General features: G+C 31.9%; 1 protein-coding gene across 1 annotated transcript; it reads right to left on the bottom strand.

Annotated features, from left to right (window-relative positions):
- LOC139501130 (protein mono-ADP-ribosyltransferase TIPARP-like) lies at nt 1-15,198 on the bottom strand. The gene is made up of 4 exons (XM_071290112.1): nt 15,045-15,198; nt 9,077-9,104; nt 4,010-4,234; nt 1-3,329 (listed from the first exon to the last, which is right to left on the bottom strand). The coding sequence occupies exons 1-4, from the start codon at nt 15,178-15,180 to the stop codon at nt 2,915-2,917; spliced, it is 804 nt and encodes a 267-aa protein (XP_071146213.1). The 5' UTR covers nt 15,181-15,198; the 3' UTR covers nt 1-2,914.
- Nucleotides 15,199-20,647: the final 5,449 nt, after the last annotated feature.

A 20,647-nucleotide genomic window follows, 5' to 3' on the forward strand; every position in this document is an offset into this window, starting at 1 on the left:
CTATTATTATTTCTTTTAATTCTAAGACTAAAGAATGGCAATTTCTGTATTATAGATGTGAAATATAAAATCAATTTGGTATACTTATATGTTGAATATGTCGAACTTATATGTATGTATCGTTAATTCGAATTAACATGTATGCAATTCTAATATATAATACTGTATAAACGAACTACTATGATTACAAATAAGCACATTTAAGACTCTCACATAGAATGCCATATGGCTTTCAAATGCATTCTTTTATCCAAGTTTTACAATCTTGTCCGATGAATATACCTATATACATATATCATGAAAATCTGAAATTTTAATAACGTTTTACAAATACAAAATAATTGACTAATTATAGTTAACTATTGTGACTTCTGTCATCCCAGATATCACATTTTTTCAGAATGTAACTAAATTTGTTCAGAGAAATTTTAGACCATATTCAAACATTTGCAAATGAAAAAAGCAATAAATGTTATACAACTATAACTAAATGTATTTCTCTCGACTGGGCGGGGTTAAAGAAGTTCATTTATTAAAGATCAGTCCATCTATAGACAGGAGTTTGGGATCAACTCATCAATGAAGTGTCTAGTTATTCGTCCAATATCATACACTCAGGTTTTTTGTATATGGGTTTGGTGACACTGCACGTATTACCGATGTTATTTCAACTTCTCGGGCGGAGCTTATGTTATAATTTGCATAAGGATGCAGATGTGTGTGATAAGGATGAGTTCCGTTATAATTATTATTGAATTATAATCACCTATCAATTTATAGTGCACAACATAATTTGTTTGGTTATAAGTGTAACTTGGTTTTTATCCATAAATTAATTGATATATACATGTTATTAATAAATATACCGTAGCAGTTATTCACAAATAAATACAAAGTATGAAAACTTATATTTTAAAATCTACAAAAATGTTGATTATTGAAAATTATCACCTTTCTAAAAATGAATGCTTAAATACAAGATGCACTTTCTAAAAAAACATGCTTTAAGAACATATCAGTTTACACACTGAGGTCAAAGCATTGGGTCAGTCTTTTAAGCTGCCACCCGTCAAGTCGGTAGCGTTTCTTCGTTTAATTGATTATATTATATTATTTATAAACTGTGTAAATATATTGCAACTAAGGTAAAATTGATCTAGGACCATTTTAACTATTTTATTACAGTCCTTTAAATGCTCTTATTTCTTTGGGGTTATGGCTTTGAAATGATTCTTAGCAAATATCACTCAGCAAAGAACAATTCTGATGGACAAAGCTATTTTGAATTGGTATAAATGAAAGAGATTTTGATTAATATAAGATATTTCATAACATTTAAACAAACTATTGACATTTTTTGAAACCCTCAAACTTGTCAGAACCATTCAAAGCACATTAACAACTACAAAATACTACAAAAACAAATTATATATACAAATGTTAGAGCACTCCAAAATCTTGCAAAACTAAAATAGTCTAATGTATCTAAGTCATGTTTAAAATGTAATTAAAAAGGTAAATGTCAGTAATATTATTTTGCGTAAAAAGTGAAATAACAAAAATACTTCGAGGAAATTTCCAAACGGAAAGTGGCAAAATCAATAGCTCAAACACATCAAACAAATTACAAAAGAAACAATAAATATACATTTATACAAGGTATCTTTTATTTATCTTTTTCTTATTTCAAACTTAAAAGGCAACCGCTGTATAAAAGTCATAAATAGATTACGAGAAAACAACTCAGGGTTACAAACTAAAACTGTATGAAACACATCAACTGTAAGAGAAAACCAACGGAACAACAGAAACACCGAAGTGCAACAAAACAAAAGGTGTTTTGGCATTCATACTTAAAGCACAATGTATAGACGGTGTACTGATAAAACAACAAAAGAAAGAAGAATCGTCAACAATTTATAGCTATTATCTGCAGTATATACTGTTTGTTCTTAAAACACACATAATTAGACAAATTTCACATAAGTGACAAATACTTCACGCAATTGAATTGCATACTGTCTACCAAACGTCCATAATCTATCATCATCTTTTATCAAAACCGTTAAATGTGATTAAAGTGAAATATTGAATATAAGAAAAAGAAGATGTGGTATGTTTGCCAATAAGACGTCTCTCCACAAGAGACCAAATGACACAAAAAATATCAACTAAAGGTCACCGTACAGCCTTCAACAATGAGCAAAGCCCATACCGCATAGTCGGTTATAAAAGGCCTCAACATGACAAATGTAAAACAGTTCAAACGAATAAAGTAACAGTAAAATACATGTATAAAAAGTTAATGAAAAGCAAACATGTAGCACATCAACAAACAATAACCACTGAATTACAGACTCCTGACTTTGGATAGGCACATACCTACAGGATGTGGCGGGGTTAATGAATGTTTGGTAACTGAAAAAAGATAATTTTTCTATTGATTCTATTGTTATCGAACTTTATTTTATGATAGAACGATATACTGTTGATCAATAGCTTATTCAGCAAAAACTTTTATTGGAATGTTTGAAACTACATAATAGTTTATCTGCAGAGAAAGAGGATGGTAGCAAGCAAATATCTAACAAAAATGAAATAACAAATTATAAATCTGGGTACAAAAAGTGTTGACTAAAATCCCTACAAATTTTTTTGTTTCGGAAAAGCACTAGCTTAACCCAAGACATCTTTATTTTAAAGTAATGTAATATTTTGTAATTATCACGTAAATAGAACAATAAAAAATAAGTAATAAAAGCTTTAAATCTTTTCATAAATGATTTCTCGCCAGTATTTAACTAAAATTAGGGAAACGTTTTCGATCAATTTGATGGTCTTGTTATGCTATTCTCAGACAAAACATAATGTAGACATAAATACTAACTTGTAAATTCAAACAAAAGACTTGTACTTATGTATACTCTATCAGATATTTCAGATAGTACTGAGTATCATGAAAAATACAGTAAACTTTTGGATTCTGGACATTATCCACACAACTGTCAAATAATCGAGGTTTCATATCTGGATTTAGTGGTGGTCTCTTAAAGTCTGCTTTTCCAATGCACGATTTACCAGCTAAAACATTGGCAAAAAACATAAATTTATGACCCTGACTGTCAGACTGGGCATATAGATCAGAATATTCAGGGGAAACAGCAAAATACGTTCCTTGTCCTAAACGTGCACCCATACGATCTCCAGCTTTACGAGGATCAAGATTTTGTTCTGCAATAACATCTAACATGTCAGGTGTAGTACCATGAAAAAGAGGAAGTTGATTAGAACAATCTTTTCCATATGCTTGTTCTAACTGCCTTTTCTTCCTGCAACACAATAAGTATATTTACTAAAACAAAAATATGTTAATTATAGCTAAATGAGAATTATGCTTATACTTTGATGCAGACATTGTCAAACTATTTTATTTTAAGATTGTGTGGTAGGAAAAATAAAACGGTTCAGAGCAAATGTACTTTTCAGACTATTAAATAAATAATAGCCATTACTCATGCAGAGTGTCTCCATTGAACTGATTCATGAGTAATGCATGTGTTAAAATGGCCATATTCGAGTAATGCAAAATAAAAATACATTCTTTAAGAATTGTTGTTGAAAAAATTGCTATCTTCACCAATGTCAAATGTCAGGCAAACAAGAATATTTTTTCCCAACACACTAGTTGCACATAAAATAAATACATATATTATAATAGCAATAATATAGTTTGAAATAAAAAGATTGATTCTTAACTGCAGACTAACATAAGCAAGATAAATGACAAAGATTATGATTTTAAAAGAGTCTTCTTAAGTCAATAACCAAACTAATAAATTCCCATACATATTGAAAAACAAGCATGCACACGTAAAAAAGAAAGCAAACCCTCAGAATATGGATGCATGCAACTATGGGGAAAATGTCTTAAATATACACTTTTATCATTGAAGTACTAACAATATATGTCAATATAATACTTCAATAATTATACTATCAACTGACTTACAAGTAAAAATGTTCCCACATAAATATATTCTGTATTCTTTGAATTGAAACTATCCTGGCTTGTGGCAGTGTTGATTCAAATGTTGTCTGAATATTTTCCCATTCATAATTTTTGAAGCTTTCGTCACCAGGTTTAATTGCAATTTTCATGAAATTTTCATTACCCATATCGAACCAGTGTGAAGGGAGTAGAATACCACTTGTCTTCACCACTTGAGCAGACTTTCTGAAAAAAAGACAATAAATATGAACAACGTGCAGTTGTATTATCAAATTATTAATATATTAAAGTGTGTCTTCAAAGAAACATTTCATTTTTTTATTTTTTAGGCAATATTTGAGGTTAACATATTGTATATATTTCTTTATTTACCATAGCTGGTAGACTGTTAGTCCCCAGAGGTATCATCAGTGCATTTGTCATTTCAACGGTACAAATATGATTTATAACATACTTGATAACATTCCCCGTGAATTCGAACCTCGCAAATGCATGACGTGGCCTGTCCTGAATTGACTAGAATTGCAAGTTTTCCTGCCGATAAAAATACTGGTGGGTCTTCCTTAACCCCGAAAAACGAAACACAACGATGTAGCAAAGAGTGCTAAAAGACGATGAAGCAAAGAGTGCTAAAAGTGGCGTTACAACACATCCAAACAGTCAATTAACTCCAAGTTCTTAATGAATAAAAAAAGAATGTGTTAAGAAACTAGGGTTCTTTAATTCCAGCAGACAGAGTTAACCTACTTTTAAGATGAATTTTGATATTGTAAGAAAAATAAGTCCTCACGCTTCTACATGGTAAACATCCTTAGTTTTACAAGTTTCAGCAAATAATGGTGATCCAGGAAAGAGCTTAGGCCGCACGAAATGATGTATTGTATTTTTAATTTGCTCTTATCGTAGAAGAGAAAAGTTTTGGAAAAAAAAAATTGTACTTCTCTCTTTTTTCAGCTTCAGGATCAAACTTATAATTAAGCATTAACATGAACATTTTCGCCTTTCAATCACCATGTGTTCTAAATCTAAAGTTGATAAGACCACAATTTCATGGCAAATGACATTAATACAAAAAACTAACAATAAAAAGCACTACATTCACACTATCAAATTTCTATGATCAGCGTACTTCTGTAAAGGGGTGGGCATAAAAGAGAGCACATAAACAATCGTGTTTGTTTTTTATATGCATGGTTCAAATAGAATGAATCTATTATGTTTTGAGCTTTTGACTTTGTCATTTGATAAGGGACTTTCCGATTGGAATTTTCCTTCGAGATCGGTATTTTGTTATTACACGTTTTAATACAACCAAACGTAAAGTTTGAACTGAACTTTTTTGGCAAACAGGAAGTAGAAAATGGTTCATGTATCTGATAAGTGGAATTGATCATGCAAATTTAACCTTAAAAAAAGAAGATGTGGTATGATTGCCAACGAGACAACTCTCAACAAGAGACCAAAATAACAAAGCAATTATCAACTATAGGACACCGTACGGCCTTCAACAATGAGCAAAGCCCATACCGCATAGTCAGCTGTAAAAGACTCCATAATGACAATATAAAACATTTCAAACGAGAAAACTAACGGCCTAATGAACGAAAAACAAATACAGTTATCTGACAACTAGTTCAAAGCCTCTAACATATAATAAAAAAATCATGCATCTAATTCTAAATTATCAATCCGTACACATGCTCACCAGTTTGTCTATTTGTCCACAAACTGTCTACATGTACACTAGTTTGTATATCTACATGTTTCCCAGTCTGTCTATGTCCACTAGTCCGTCTGCATGTTCAATATATAGTCTCACTATATACTCACCAATACATCTACATGCTCAATAGTCTGTCTATATGTTAAATGACTTCGCTGCATGTTTACTCGTCCGTGTTTGTGTTTTCTATTCTGTCTACATGTCTACATGTCAACAAGTCATGTATCCATGTTAACTAGTATTACTATAAATTAACAGTTTGTGTATGTGTTCATTTGTCTGTCTATATCATGTGTATTATACTAGTATATTGGGCTACATTTTCATCAGTCAATCCACATATTCACATGTCCATGTGTCTACTTATCTTTCAACGTGTTCACGAGTCTTTCTTTGTCTATATGTTTACCAATCAGTCTGCTTGTTCACAACTAACAATTAGAGAGAATATATCAAATTATCATTACAAAACATCTTAAGTAACTTTTTCTCATGTAGTAACTGAACCATGATAATAAAGTCAAATTGAAATGGAAACTTATTCCAAAAGGCATTTAAACACAAAATATGAAACATCTAGGTCTTCGATCTTCTGAAATATTTAACAAATTAAGGAACATTAGTGAGCGCGCTCACATACCCCACGTCCCCTTATTGCCATTGCAGATATTAAATAAGAGTAGGAAAGAAAATTGTTAAGAAAAAAAAATTAATCATAATTTCCTGTCAATATGCACATCTACATAGTATGTCCTTATTATCGACAAAGTTTCATAAAATACTGCTGTGTGGTTTCAGACTGGAGTTGCGATGACAAACTGTTGCAGAAGTACATTGAAGCATTAAATAAGTTCAAAGGAGCGTAACTCCTAGAAAAAATTGAATCGTAATCTCCTGTCGATATGCACATCTATATAGAATGTCCTTATTATCTACAAAGTTTCATGAAATTCTGTTGTATGGTTTCAGAGAAGTTACAATGACGAACTGTTGCAGTAATACATTAAAGCAAATAAGTTCAAAGGGTGTAACTCCTGGAAAAAAAATTGAATCGTAATTTCCTGGCGATATGCACATCTACGTTGAATGTCCTTATTATCTAAAAAGGTTTCCTGAAATTTTATATTGTGGTTTCAGAGGAGTTGCGATGACAAACAGTTGCAGTAGTACATTAAAGCGAAAAAGTTCCAAGGGGTGTTACTCCTAGAAAAAATATTGAATCGTAATCTCCTGTCGATATGCACATCTACATAGAATGTCCTTATTATCTACAAAGTTTCATGAAATTCTGTTGTATGGTTTCAGAGAAGTTACAATGACGAACTGTTGCAGTAGTACATTAAAGCAAATAAGTTCAAAAACAACTCCTGGAAAAAAAATGAATTATTATTTCCTGTCGATAATCACATCTACACATTCATATTTCCTTATTATCTAAAAAGGTTTCATGAAATTCTGTTGTGTGGTTTCAGAGGAGTTGCAGTGACAAGAAACAGGACTGACGGACGGACTGGTCAAGAACATTATACCCTCCGCAACTTCGTTGCGTTGGGTATTATATTTGATGCAAGCTATACTTTATTGTAGTTTTAACATGGGTTAGCATTATATTCGTGATTATTTTTGCCCGAACGATAGCGATAGTAACAATTATTTCGATTTTGATTAGGACATTTTAGGTAATTTATATGTCCGATGTGAATACGGTAAAGCGATTGTGTAGGCCTTCTATGAACCTCTCTTTTTTATTTGTAAAGAAGCAAACGGCTGGCACTGTGGTTTTTTAGAGGGGGAGTTTGGAACTGCCAGCATGAACGGTTGTCGCATCTAGGTCAAATATGTCAATTTCGGAATGCAACACATTACAGTCATAATGAATGAATAAGAAACAACATGTGCATCATTTTAGAGTTTGAAAGAGTTTTAAGTTAATAAAATATATTAGATGCACGCCAATGTGATAAAATTCATTATTCTGCAGGTGTCTACTCATGTGCAAAAAACAATTATTGCATTTAGAGCATTGGTTTATTCATAAACGAAAGAAGCAAGTCATATTGAAATAAGGTTTTTTCAGTAGTTTTTTACTAGTTTTTTAGTAGTTAGTGGACTTAGCCACCGCTGCTGCTGTCATATAACTATCCCTATGTCCGCTTTCTGTGACAGAAATCATAGGCACGGTAAAAAAAAGAAGTTAAGGTGTGTTGCCAATGAGACAACGTACAACAAGCTGATATTTTACAAGCACAAAGAAATAAATGCATGTATGTATTGGGTTAAGCTCAGCTAATTATAACTTACAGGCATTGATTTTGTTTCTTTCCATTCTGAGCAAAAACGTCATATCTCTTCCTCCTGACTGTTGTGATTGTAATTAATATATTTGGTGTATTGAATGATTGTGAGGTGTAGCTCTGTTGTGATTGTAATTACTATATTTGGTGTATTGAATGATTGTAAGGTGTAGCTCTGTTGTGATAGTAGTTATTATATTTGGTGTATTGCATGATTGTAAGGTGTAGCTCTTATCATTTTCAAAGAACATTGATTATATTATCTTCATTTGATACTTGTAGCAAACATTCATATGACAGACTTTCATCATGAATTCAATGATAACTGAAATAAGCAAGACTTTCAAAGTATACATTCTTGATTTACATATAACTTGTAAAGGCAGAACAAAAGCACGCTTCAAAGCTGAAAATGTTACATTTGTCACTATATGCTATGTGTTGTACTAATTGTTGAAGACCGCATGTTGACCTATAGCTGTTAATATCTGTTGCAGTTGGTCATTTATGGAGAGTTGTCTCATTGGCAATCATATCACAGCTTCTTTTTTTTTTTTTATAACAAATACTTTTTAAAGTCTGTGGTACGTTTCAAGGGGGAAAATGGATGGATATGGGTGTAAAACTGATCATGTTATCGACATTTACTAATTTAAAATTACAATACACAACATTAGATAATACTATGAAAGGAACAACAATTGTGAAAAAACAGAAGAAACAAGTAATCTCTAAAAAAAAACCAAAAAGAATCCGCAAATTCAATCTAATGTCATATTTGACCGAGTGTACTATTACTTCTGGTTAGATACAAAAAATGTTTTGAAGTATTGTCCATAAAAACACTTGAGTTTTACCACAAATTAAAGTAATTTAAAGGTTCAGGTGCTCTATAGAGTGTTTGGATTGACAACTGGTTAGTGTATAAAAATAAACATTACTAAAGCCAAAACCGTATCGATTATATTGTGGTAGAGATCAGAAATAGAAGAATTTGTAAAAAACTGGAATTTTTCAAAATGTTCACAGATTTGTAAAGTTCAACTATACCTTTCTGTATCTTTCTCTGTTGGTATACCTGTAATAATAATAAAATGCTTCGCTGAGCATAGCCTGGTACGACCGCAGGTGTCGAATACTGAAAAAATGGGGCCAAATTTGGACACAATAATCAAGCTTGATACTATCTGAATTTGGACTGTGATCAAACTTTTGCCTTACTATAGTTTTTTGTCACAATATAAATGTGGTCATAAATGTGGTCAAAGGTTTTAAAAATTTAACGCGCAATACTGTGCAATTGAGGATTTCTTCTTGAAACTTTGCAAACATTTAAAATTTGAAAATTGTTGAATAAAGTATGAACTGTTTAAAAAATATTGGACCCCCCCCCCCCCTTTTCAAACTTTTTGAACCCCCCTTGGAGCATTAACCATCAAACTCAATCCCAGTCTTCCTTTGTAGTATGGAACCTTGCAGTATAATTTTAGAGAGATCCATAAACTTTCAAGTTATTGTCTAGAAACATTAAAAATGCCTGTTTTGGCTCTTTTTTACATTTAATTCCTGTTTGTTAGAAAATTATAACAAAACCATTGTAAGGGAGGTAACTCTAATGCAAAAAAAAACGTAACCCATTTAAATACATCAACTAGTTAATAGAAAATGGCATCATAGTCATGGTTAAAATTAGAAAAACCTTGTTCAGCAAAATTGAATAGTTATATCTAAAAATAATTCCTTCATCAGACAATACCCATTTAAGTACATCATAAAAGTCAGTGGCGTAGCCAGGGTTGAAATGATGTGGATGCCAAACTGTTGCCGAGCGTAGCGAAGCGAAAATGTTTTGGAGATTTTTTTTGCAGAAAATTATATCTTTTTTTCGGACATTTCCTATTTGCACGTGTACTCCCCTAGAATCCGACACTTGTTAGATTTTTTTTGTAATTTCAAAAAGCCCACGCATTCATATATTTCCAACATAATTTAATTGTTTTCTCAAAACTGCCATCATTCAATTCATAAACATGATCAATATTTGATGTAAAAGTTTCCACCAAATCTTATATTTGACATCTGAAAAACGGACCGACCCATTACAGCAGCACTTCTGTATATGCCGGAAATTCGGAATATAGGGACCGAAGTGGTTATTCTTTCGCTTAACGCGTTGCAAGGTACATGTACATGGAAATATCATGCGTCCGTCCCTCCGTCTGTTCGGTCTTGTTGGCACTCTCATGTGTATGATTCTTGCCAGGTTTTTTATGAAAACTTAAATTATCAGCAATGTCTTTGACACTATCAAAAATAAGTCCTGATCAAATATTTTTAACCGGTTATGCCCCTTTGAAATAAAAATTATGATAGAAACCCCATTGCATTTGCTCTAAAGCTTTGATTTATCTTTAGATATTATTTTTAGTTATTGTCCTTGCTTCTTGGATAGATAAAAAAAATTGCAATATGGGGGGCATTGGCTCTTCTTTTTATTGAAAAATTATTATTTGTATCTAGATGGATACGGGTATATATAAGCCCATGAATGATCACACTCTATTACAAATTCACGTTTTTATCACGTCGTCTTTCAGAGGAAACGATATCAGGATATAAATGGTGGTTTAGTTTTTTGTAACGTTGCTACGCCAGATGTGGAAGCCATCTCTCCGCTTGGCCCAATTTCAAATGAGACATCTCCGCGGGTCTACCTGTCATCATCCTCTGTCTGTGCTTGCCTTAGCTAACGACATAGACTTTTCACGAAAAAGGTCAGAAAGTCAGAACACTTTTCTGCGATTGATACATCTTGTTTACATGAACTAATTGATCATACATAAAAGACAGCGCATACTGCTTTCGAAATGATTGGACGTTATCCTCATATCTCCATCCTTGTTACATTTGTTTAACTCATACGAACACATTATTTTTCAAATCTTTTTTTTTTTTTTTTATCAAAATGATGTGAATGCTTTAGCATCTGAGCATACATACAAGCTATGTCACTTTAAGTATTAAATAGAAAATGACATTATAGTCATGGCTAAAAATAGAAAACCTTGATCAGCAAAATTTGATAGTAATATCTAAAATCAAATTCCTTTAACAGTAATTAACACAAGTTCTAAAAATAAATTGACAGCTAATCACCCCAAAGAATACAACATTTCTGTATAACAAAACCATTGAGAACTTAGAATTGGTTAAAGGATTTGAATTTATGCTCAATGTTTTGCTTTTGTGCAATTCACATGCTGTTGCGAATTGCAAACAACCCAAACCAAATAATAAGAATAAAAAATACCCTTCTTATTTTACATTTTTTTTTATTCCCCTCCCACAATGTCTCCCCCCTTTTCAAAAACAAAAAATTCTTTCCCTCAAGTTTGGTCATAATCTCAATTGTTATATCCATTGGAATTTGCAACCATAATTAAACATTGAAATACCTAATGTAAGTCTTAATTAAAATAGAAAATGACATACAAAGAAAGCTATGGCAAAAATCAATATTCCTTAATCATCATAAATCTTAAAGTAACTTCTTAACCTCAAAATTACAAAATTTCTTTATACATAATTTAAAAGACATGTAAAAGGATCTAAAAGTTAAACAAACATATATTTGAATTACTTCCCTTACGTTGCTTTTAAACCCTTGTTTTCCCCTTTCTTGTCCCTAATTCCTAAATGGTTTGAGCCATAACCCCCAAAGTCAATACTAATCACCCCTTTGTAGAATAGAAACTTTTTGAATAATTTCAGAGAGAATCATACACTTCAACACAAGTTATTGTCTAGAAACTACAAACATGCTTATTTGGGCCTCTTTTTGGCCCCTTTTTCCTTAACAATTTGGACCATAACCCCAAAAATCAATCCTAACCTTCCTTTAGTGGTTATACGCCTTGTGTTAAAATTTTATTGCTTTCCATCCACTTAAACTTAAGTTATTATCCGGAAATCATATGTTTTCTGACAAGGACGACGACGACGTGATACCTATATACAGCCAAATTTTTTTTAAATGTTTGCGGTCGTATAAAAATACCAAGTCGTCATCAAAATTTTAATAAAAGTTAAAAAGCAGGAAATAAACAACTGTAATGAATTGACTGCAAATTATTGTTTTAATAGTGAACCCTCTTGTCACCAAAACTCTTCTTGTAGCTAATTTATAGTGAGATCGCAAATTAGATCAAATCTATCATTTGAATAAACTATGACCTTGGAATGTTTTCTATTAACTGAAAGCCATAATTAAACAGGCATAAGTATCACGTTTTTTCTTCTTCAATTTCGACCTTCTTAAGAATAATAACAAAAACACTTAATAAACAGCTGCGCCATGAGTGCATGATACGCTCGTCGCCTTTTCAAAGAATAATAAAGTACAAAAAGTTATCAATGTCAAATCAGACATTTATCAAAAACTAAAGGGAAGTCATCTTAATTAAAGGGAAATCACACTATTTATAATACTACTAATAAATCATTGAAATTTTGCATGTAGACAGATCATACTTATTTCATTTTTTTAGGCGGGAAAAAAATTGGGGTCACCGATGTTATTTTCGAGATATGACGTCATCAAAAAATAAAAAATCGCGTTATACCGAAATATAGAAATAGCGCTCTAATTTGCTAATTGAAGGCAAAATTATTGAAAAACGATGTTTTACTGGTAAAACTAAAACAGTCAATTGTAACTTTTACCTTATACACATTTATTTTTCTCAGTTTCCTTATTTTTCAAGGCCTTTGAACATTTCCCGCCGTTTTTAATTTCGATTTATTATAGATTTTTCTTGAAATAAAAAAAAATCTACTAATGTTTTTTCCTTCAAACTTCTGCATAAGTTGCAGCTTCAGGGGAGATTTTAAAACCATGAATTAAAATGGGGGGTCACCGATGTTATAAATCCGCTAAAACGGAAACAATCTTATTATCGATTTTTGGCGGGAACTATAACTAACGTTATAGAACGACGTTGCTAGCATAGGAGCATTTCTAGCAATGCTTGGAACTATTGGGTTGAACTTAAACCTTTTCACTACAAAATATAATAACATTTTTTCAGGGTATTTCGATTATTCATTGATATTTTTATCAATCTATCGAAACGTTAAACATTAAATACAGTAACAGTTTATTATTTATTAAGTAATTGTCAAAGTTGAAGTCATCTTCATTTTTTGATTGCATTCGTTGGATAGGGAAAACGATCGATTGTCTGCCTCATGCCGTATTAAAGAAATAATTTACGGCCTGCAGATAAAGAATCTTCTACTTCGGAAGACTGATGGTATCCAGACTGAAAGTAACACGTTCCATTTAGACTACAAACAGAGCAAATTCACTACTAACCAGTATATTCGCACCGTGAAGATAAAACCTGATATGCCGTGTTTAAAAATCCACAGACTCGCCACTTTAAAAAAAAAAGCCCTTAATGACACCATTTTCGCAAGAAATTTGAAATTGGTTAACATTTCCGTAATTACACAACGCTCAATTTGGTTTACGACGGACACGAAAACGGCGACGTCATAATACAGTTACGACACTATAGCGGCGCCGAGAGCGATGCGTATAAACAATAGTGTGATTTCCCTTTACCCCCATAATTTGGAAACGTAAAATCTAAAATGTATTCAAATCGAAAGGGAGCTCACATCAGTAGATATAACCAATTCATCAAAGATTCTTGTAAGTTGGTAAAGGGTTTCTGCGTTATTGTTCCAAAAACTGGACAATCCCCCTTTTTTAATGAATAAAACTCCAAAGATGGGGAATAATCACGTCAATATATAAGAATAATTCACCAAAGTTTCATGCAAATTGTTAAAAGCGTTTCAAGTTAATGTCCGACATGTTGAAAACGGACGGACGGACAGACGGACAGCAGTATACCATAATACGTCCCGTAGGGTGACTTTGCATAATTTACTTTTTCACTTATTTGCACATATTAACACAAATTCCCCCATTCATACTATTCTTACTGATGTTTCAGTTTAATTAGCTATTGAGTGTTGTTCCTGTTTTTATGTTGTGTTTTGTATACAGTAGTATGTCCTTTTTATAATTTTTTACCATTGCTTTATTAGCGTCAATTCTCTCTTTTACGAATGTATTTCTATTGTCCTTTTCTAGTATTCTACCAAATTTGGCGCTCAGAGATCAAACCCGTTCAATTTCATACTACGTAACCCTACACTTAATAAAAGTAAAGTATTGAGAAGCATGTGTGAAATGAGAATGGGCTTTGTGCCGGAGATTGATATTCTGCCTTTTTTTGCATATGTTTCTTTAGAATAGTATTACTTTTAAGAGAGGTTTGATAAGAGCAACACTTTAGCACATGAAACTTTTCACTGATAAATGTGTTGTTAAATATTATCTCGACCCCTAAGAACAACAAGCTCAATTAAGAATTCACGTCTATGTCATTAACATGTTTAGTTAACATTGATTTATTTTACTAAAACAAGCAAATTGTCACATAAATATTCTTTTTCTAAATAATGGATACGAGCAAGGCTTACGGTTATACCAAAAAATATGATAGCCACGTTACTAAACCACCTTAATTAGTAGCAAAATATCTTTCTGTGTCCTACCTTTATTTATATTTAGAAATGAAAGAGAAAATCTCAAAAATGTTATCATTGTAAATATTTTATAGGTCTGCACTAACCGTAAGTTGGAAGCTTAAACACAAATATATGTGACACATTACAAAAGTATAAATGCTAATTATTATCAGATTATTGTTTGTATGAACATCTTAAGAATATATATTATTTGGTGGATTTTTAATACCTTTTGATTTTCGAATTAAAGAGGCCTATCATAATTGCTTCTTTAAATTACCATAAATTATTTATGTACTACTATTATGAAACATATAACTTTTCGGAAAAGGAAACACGACTCGGAATGCCAAGTCAATTATAAAGAATCAACTTAAAGTTTGCGATGCATGTTGAATACACAAATATTTTCTACCTCCTTTAGTCTTGAAGGTCATTTTTTCTGTCATGGTCAAATCAGAAGAGCTAGGTTGGGAAAAAACAGGTCCAGGACCAACTTCATCTGCGGAGTCAAATGTCCTATTTCTACGTTCACCACCTTGTTGCAGCATTCCATTCTTAAATCTGAAGGTAGCCTGAAAAAAACTTAAATGTGAGTATTTCAGGGACACAAAAAAAAGAGATATTTGCAATATAATTTTATTCAATTACTTTTGGCCAGTTTGGTCTTCTTTTTTTGTATGGAGATATTTAAAAAAAAAAAGGTATACTAAAAGTGTCTCAGTGGGATCTCAACCATTTGTTTCCTGTTAAAGAATCAGAAAGCTTGGTTGGCAATACTGAGATTAGAAAAAAATATTTATGATAAACAGAATTATTACGATCATTTTTAACTCAATATCTTATGTAAGAAAATCAGAGATTGCAATTAATAGTGAAATACAATAACATGGGGTTTGTAAGGGACAAATTTGCTATTCTAGAATTGGCAAATCGAACTTTTCTAAATAGTATTTTTTTAAATTTTGGACCAAGTGATAGATAACTATATTAAAAAAATCACACCGGTCCCAATCTGTCACTGCTGTCACTAAGGCTGTTTGAAAATAGTTTTTGCAGTGGAATCTTAAAGTTCTCATCGGAACTATAATTTCCAATGGGAAAAATTAGTAAATAGTTTTATCCTATGGGATAAATTAACCAAGGGAACTCGTTTTCTCCCCATGGGAAATATTTTTCCCTTGGAAACATTTTCTTCTTCCCATAGGAACATAATATTCTTCCTCATTGGAACATACATGTTGCCTTTATTAGTTTTCGTAATTTGAAAAAGAGCTATGAAATATCGCAACCATCATACGATCCCAAAAATTGTTTTGCGGACGTATACAATTGTGTCTGGTGACATGGCCAACCAACCAAGATGGCCGCCATGTCTAAAAATATAACATAGGGGAAATGTAAATTTTGGCTTATATCCGTGAAACCAAAGCATTTAGAGCAAACTTGACATGGGTATTATTGTTTATCACGTCATGATCCATTTGCCTAGGAATTTCTAGATGAATCAGACAACTCTTTGTTAGGTTGCTGCTCCAAAATTGGTAATTTTAAGGAAATTTTGTCGTTTTTGGTTATTAACTTGATTATAATAATAGAAAGAGATGAACTGTAAACAGGAATAATGTTTAGCAAAGTCAGATCTACGATTAAGTCATCAAGACCAAAATGACCAGTTGACCTCTTAAGTAGTTATTGGGTCGTTGTATATCTGCGTCCATTCGTTTTTCGTTTTGAAATATCAAAAACAAAAAACAAAAAACGAAAGTGTTTTCATTTTTCGTTTTTGATTTCATCAAAACCAAAATGAAAAACGAAAGTGTTTTCATTTTTCGTTTTTGATTTCATAAAAACCAAAATGAAAAACGAAAGTGTTTTCATTTTTCGTTTTTGATTTCTTAAAAACCAAAACGAAAAACGAAAATGTTTTCCTTTTTCGGTTTTGATTTCTTAAAAACCAAAATGAAAAACAAAAGTGTTTTCGTTTTTCGTTTTTGATTTCACAAACAAAAAACGAAAAACAAAAGTATTTTCATTTTTTATAATTTTGATTTCTCAAAAACTAAAATCGAAAAATGAAGAATGATGAAAGTGTTTTCATTTTTCATTTTTGATTTCACAAAAACAAAAAACGAAAAACGAAAGTGTATTTATGTTATCTTTCCGACACAGTTTAATTGTCATTCAAAAAATGACAATGTTGTCATTTGTCATTCATTTAAAGGTCGTTAAAGTATATGCACAGCGGTTGTCAGATCAATACTACTTTAATCGAAGATAATGTCGACGGATGCAAAAGTCTTTATCAATCTAAACAATAAGGGTGCGTGATCTTTACTTTTAAGTTTGGAGAGGTTAATCTAAGATGATAATATTGTAGCGTAACTAGCCTCTTTTACAAATAAAGCAAACTATATATTGTTGGCGAGGGAAGGGCTCAAGGACTCCAAAATAACTGGAAAAAATGATACAAAATCTTTCACACCCTTTCTTAATCTAAAGCGCAAGTTTTAATTTATCTATTTTATTATGTTCTGGTCTCGGAGCAAAATATATAGATACAGTGTAAGACTTTTAGTATTTACATGTATGAACAATATCAAAAGACATATGTAGGATGATGAAAAAAATGGGCAGAATCAATTTGCGCCAATTGCAGTTTTGAAAAGGTATTAATTGCGCCACTCTCTTTTATTTTGATGGTATTAATTGCGCCAATAAATGAAATGAAATTGCGCCACATTTACCTTTTAATATTTTTTTACCTATATCATACCTGTACATGTTTTACCTAAATCAAGACAAGACAAGACAAGACAAATACTTTCTTAAAGTCTCGCTACTTGTTATATATAAAATATACAGCTTTTTAAAACACAAGTTAACTTGGCAACAAGAGCCACTCTATAAAGAGTTTTGAGAGACAATAAAACATTTTTTTCTTAAAATTATAATGCAAATACAAGTCAACTAACACGAGTATAAAATAAATTTTCGCTTTATTAAAATTTCATAGCAGATTTTGGCAGTATAAAATACTATATTTTTATTTGTAAAAAGAAATATAATTTTTTCATTATCAGTGTCCAGAAATTAGAGCATCAAATTTTGAGAACTGCGTGTAAAAGAAAAGCAACCAATGTGTTGTCAGAGCGACCTTCAAAAATAATAAATTCAGAGATCTTCAAAATTGAAGAAGAAAATTTAGAAAAGAAAGATTTGAAATATGTATGTCAGTCTATGTATAGAGAGAGAAGAAAACTGCGTCTGGCTTAATCTAAAAATCGAGCAAAATTTCACAGAAAATTGGATGATATTGGTCTTGTTACAAACAAAGATGATGACTTTGTATCGTGTAACGATCCAGAAAGCGGTATAATTTTATTAGGATGCGAGGCTAATTTGAAATTTCAGTGTACAATGTCAGAGGAATTTTTTGCTGTTGGTACCTAGTCAATCATTTAGTTGTTATATATAAATAAAAATATATAAAATTGGCGCAATTAGATGATTATTTTATTGGCGCAAATGATGCCTATAGTTTTGAAAATTAGGTGGCGCAAAAGAGGTATTGGCGCAATTAAGTTGTGGCGCAAATGAGTTACTTTTTGGCGCAAAAAGATATCGCCCAAAAAAATAATGTAATCCACAAAGTCAAGTGTGTGGCTATTGTTAGTTTAAACATATTTATTAATAGTGGATTGGAAATTTTCTCACCTGAACGGGGATAGAACCAGGAACTTATGTTTTTGTATAGTCCGATGCACTAACCTATGTTACTTTTGTATAATGAGGATCAATGGTCTAGTTCCTCGTTGAAGACCCTCCAGCTCATTTCAAGATGAAGAACAGGCATAAAAGCCCTGTTCATTAATAATTTTTATTTTTCTATATATTGTGTGCGATTTTGTCCCGTGTACATTTACTCCACATCTCTTTATTTTCTATTTCGGACCTGGACACGGCTCAATGCTAGTTTAGACCTCCAATGTTAAAGGTCATATGTTTTTTTTAAAATTATTTGATGCCGTGGGATTGGGATTTTTAGCTTTAATGTAAACCATGTCAGGTTTTTAACTTGTATTTACAGCAAAGATAGCCAGTTTTGTGTTCTGTAATATACTGTAACAGTTTAATTTTACTTGTCCGGTCGCATCGGAACTTCTCAAAACATCTTCCGAACAATATCTGGACGTTGGTTTCGTGGGCATGTACAATTGCTAAACCACACATGAACGTTCTTTAGTCTTCGTAGATCTATTCCAACTTGAAGTCTTTTTGAGTCTACGACAAGCAGAATATGATATTTTATACCATTAAATATTGAAGCCATAGTCATGAAGATCGATTACTTGATTGATGTTCCGTTAACGTAGCCGCAGAACAAAAACGCGAGAGCTACTTTTGAATATTTCTACAATTTTAAGTAGTTTTCCACTCACAAACACAATAATATTTTCAACATTTATTAAAATATTTTTTTTTTTTTTTTTTTTTAACTTTTATGTTGTTTTAAAATATCAATTTGACTTGAATTTGGGATCCCGCCGTTTAACCCCCCCCCCCCCCCCCCCCCCACACACATTCAAAATGTATGTGCCTGTCCCAAGTCAGGAGCCTGTAATTCAGTGGTTGTCGTTTGTTTATGTGTTATATTTTTGTTTTTCGTTCAATTTTTGTGCATTAATAAGTTAGTTTTCTTGTTTGAATTGTTTTACATTGTCATTTCGGGGCCTTTTATATCTGACTATGCGGTATGGGCTTTGCTCATTGTTGAAGGCCGTACGATGACCTATAGTTGATAATTTCTGTGTTATGTTGGTCTCTTGTGGAAAGTTGTCTCATTGACAATCATACCACATCTTCTTTTTTATATTTATATGAGTATATCAAATAAACATGTATATACCAAGCTAAGTCAGTTTATATCTTGTTTTTCGTCTGACTATACAAAAGGCGAGGAGAGCTACTTGATAGATCAGGTTGACTGATAAGCTGTCTATATAAAGTAATGGGACAATGCATGGCATGAAGACATCACCAAATCACCGTATGCAATACTCAAAAAGACATCCAGAGCTTACCATATAGTCATCAACTACCCACCAACAGGCCTTGAGCTTTGGTTGGCTCTTAACTCAAATCCAAGAGCACAGCGAAATGTCAAAATGTTCTATTCAAACTGGGTGACATGGGAGAAAAACATTGAAATTTTCCAAAGAAACACACACACCCCTCAACTTTTAATAAGGAGATTTGATATTAATGCAAATGAGTCAACTATCCAACAAAGTTCAAATGTAGTGGATGTAAGCAATTATATATAGGCAACCATATAATCTTCAACAATGAGAAAAAACATACGGTATTGTCGGCTACAATAGTCCATGAATTGAAAAATATGAAACAGTTCAATTGAGAAAAATAACAGCCTATTTTAAAACAACATGAATTACGAAAAACACATATAAAAGACATCAACAAACGAAAACCATTGAACTACATGCTCCTGAGTTGGAGCAGGCACATGCAATATATTGTGGCGTTTAACATGCTTGTAAACAGCCGGGACAGTTTTGTTACAGCACAGCATAAGAACAAACTATACAAATCAGTGGAAAAGGGCTTAACGTATGAGATCGATATAAAACAGAAGGAAAAAAAGGTCTAACAAAAACACATACCGAATGTGGCAGGGTATTTTTACCTCGTTTTCAAACAATCAAAGTACTGAAGTACTGAACATCGAATGACTGTAAGTTCTTTTGGATTGTCACAAGCACTTGTCTCAGAAAAAAAATCACATCTCTATACTTGAAAGTGAAGTTAATGTACAGATATATTTTTTTTGAAACTCAGTACACATATTCTATATCATATGATCTTTTTAATTTCAATGCCAAATATAGAGTTCTGACACTCAATTCCTCGGTCCACTACGCATGGAAAATGATAGTGCGAGTGGGGCATTTATGTGGTATGGACACATTCTTATTCAAATCCTTTATTAAAGAAGTC

This window comes from Mytilus edulis, chromosome 13 (assembly GCF_963676685.1).
Source record: "Mytilus edulis chromosome 13, xbMytEdul2.2, whole genome shotgun sequence".
NCBI lineage: Eukaryota > Metazoa > Mollusca > Bivalvia > Mytilida > Mytilidae > Mytilus > Mytilus edulis.

Bases quoted from the DNA above. Each gene is read 5' to 3' on its own strand.
- LOC139501130 (XM_071290112.1), bottom strand. From the start codon at position 15,180: ATGCTGCAACAAGGTGGTGAACGTAGAAATAGGACATTTGACTCCGCA. The intron at 9,105-15,044 runs GTAGAAAATATT...TTATTATTACAG, and splicing joins GACCTTCAAGACTAAAGGAG to GTATACCAACAGAGAAAGAT. The intron at 4,235-9,076 runs GTATAGTTGAAC...TCTTTTTTTCAG, and splicing joins ACAGAGAAAGATACAGAAAG to AAAGTCTGCTCAAGTGGTGA.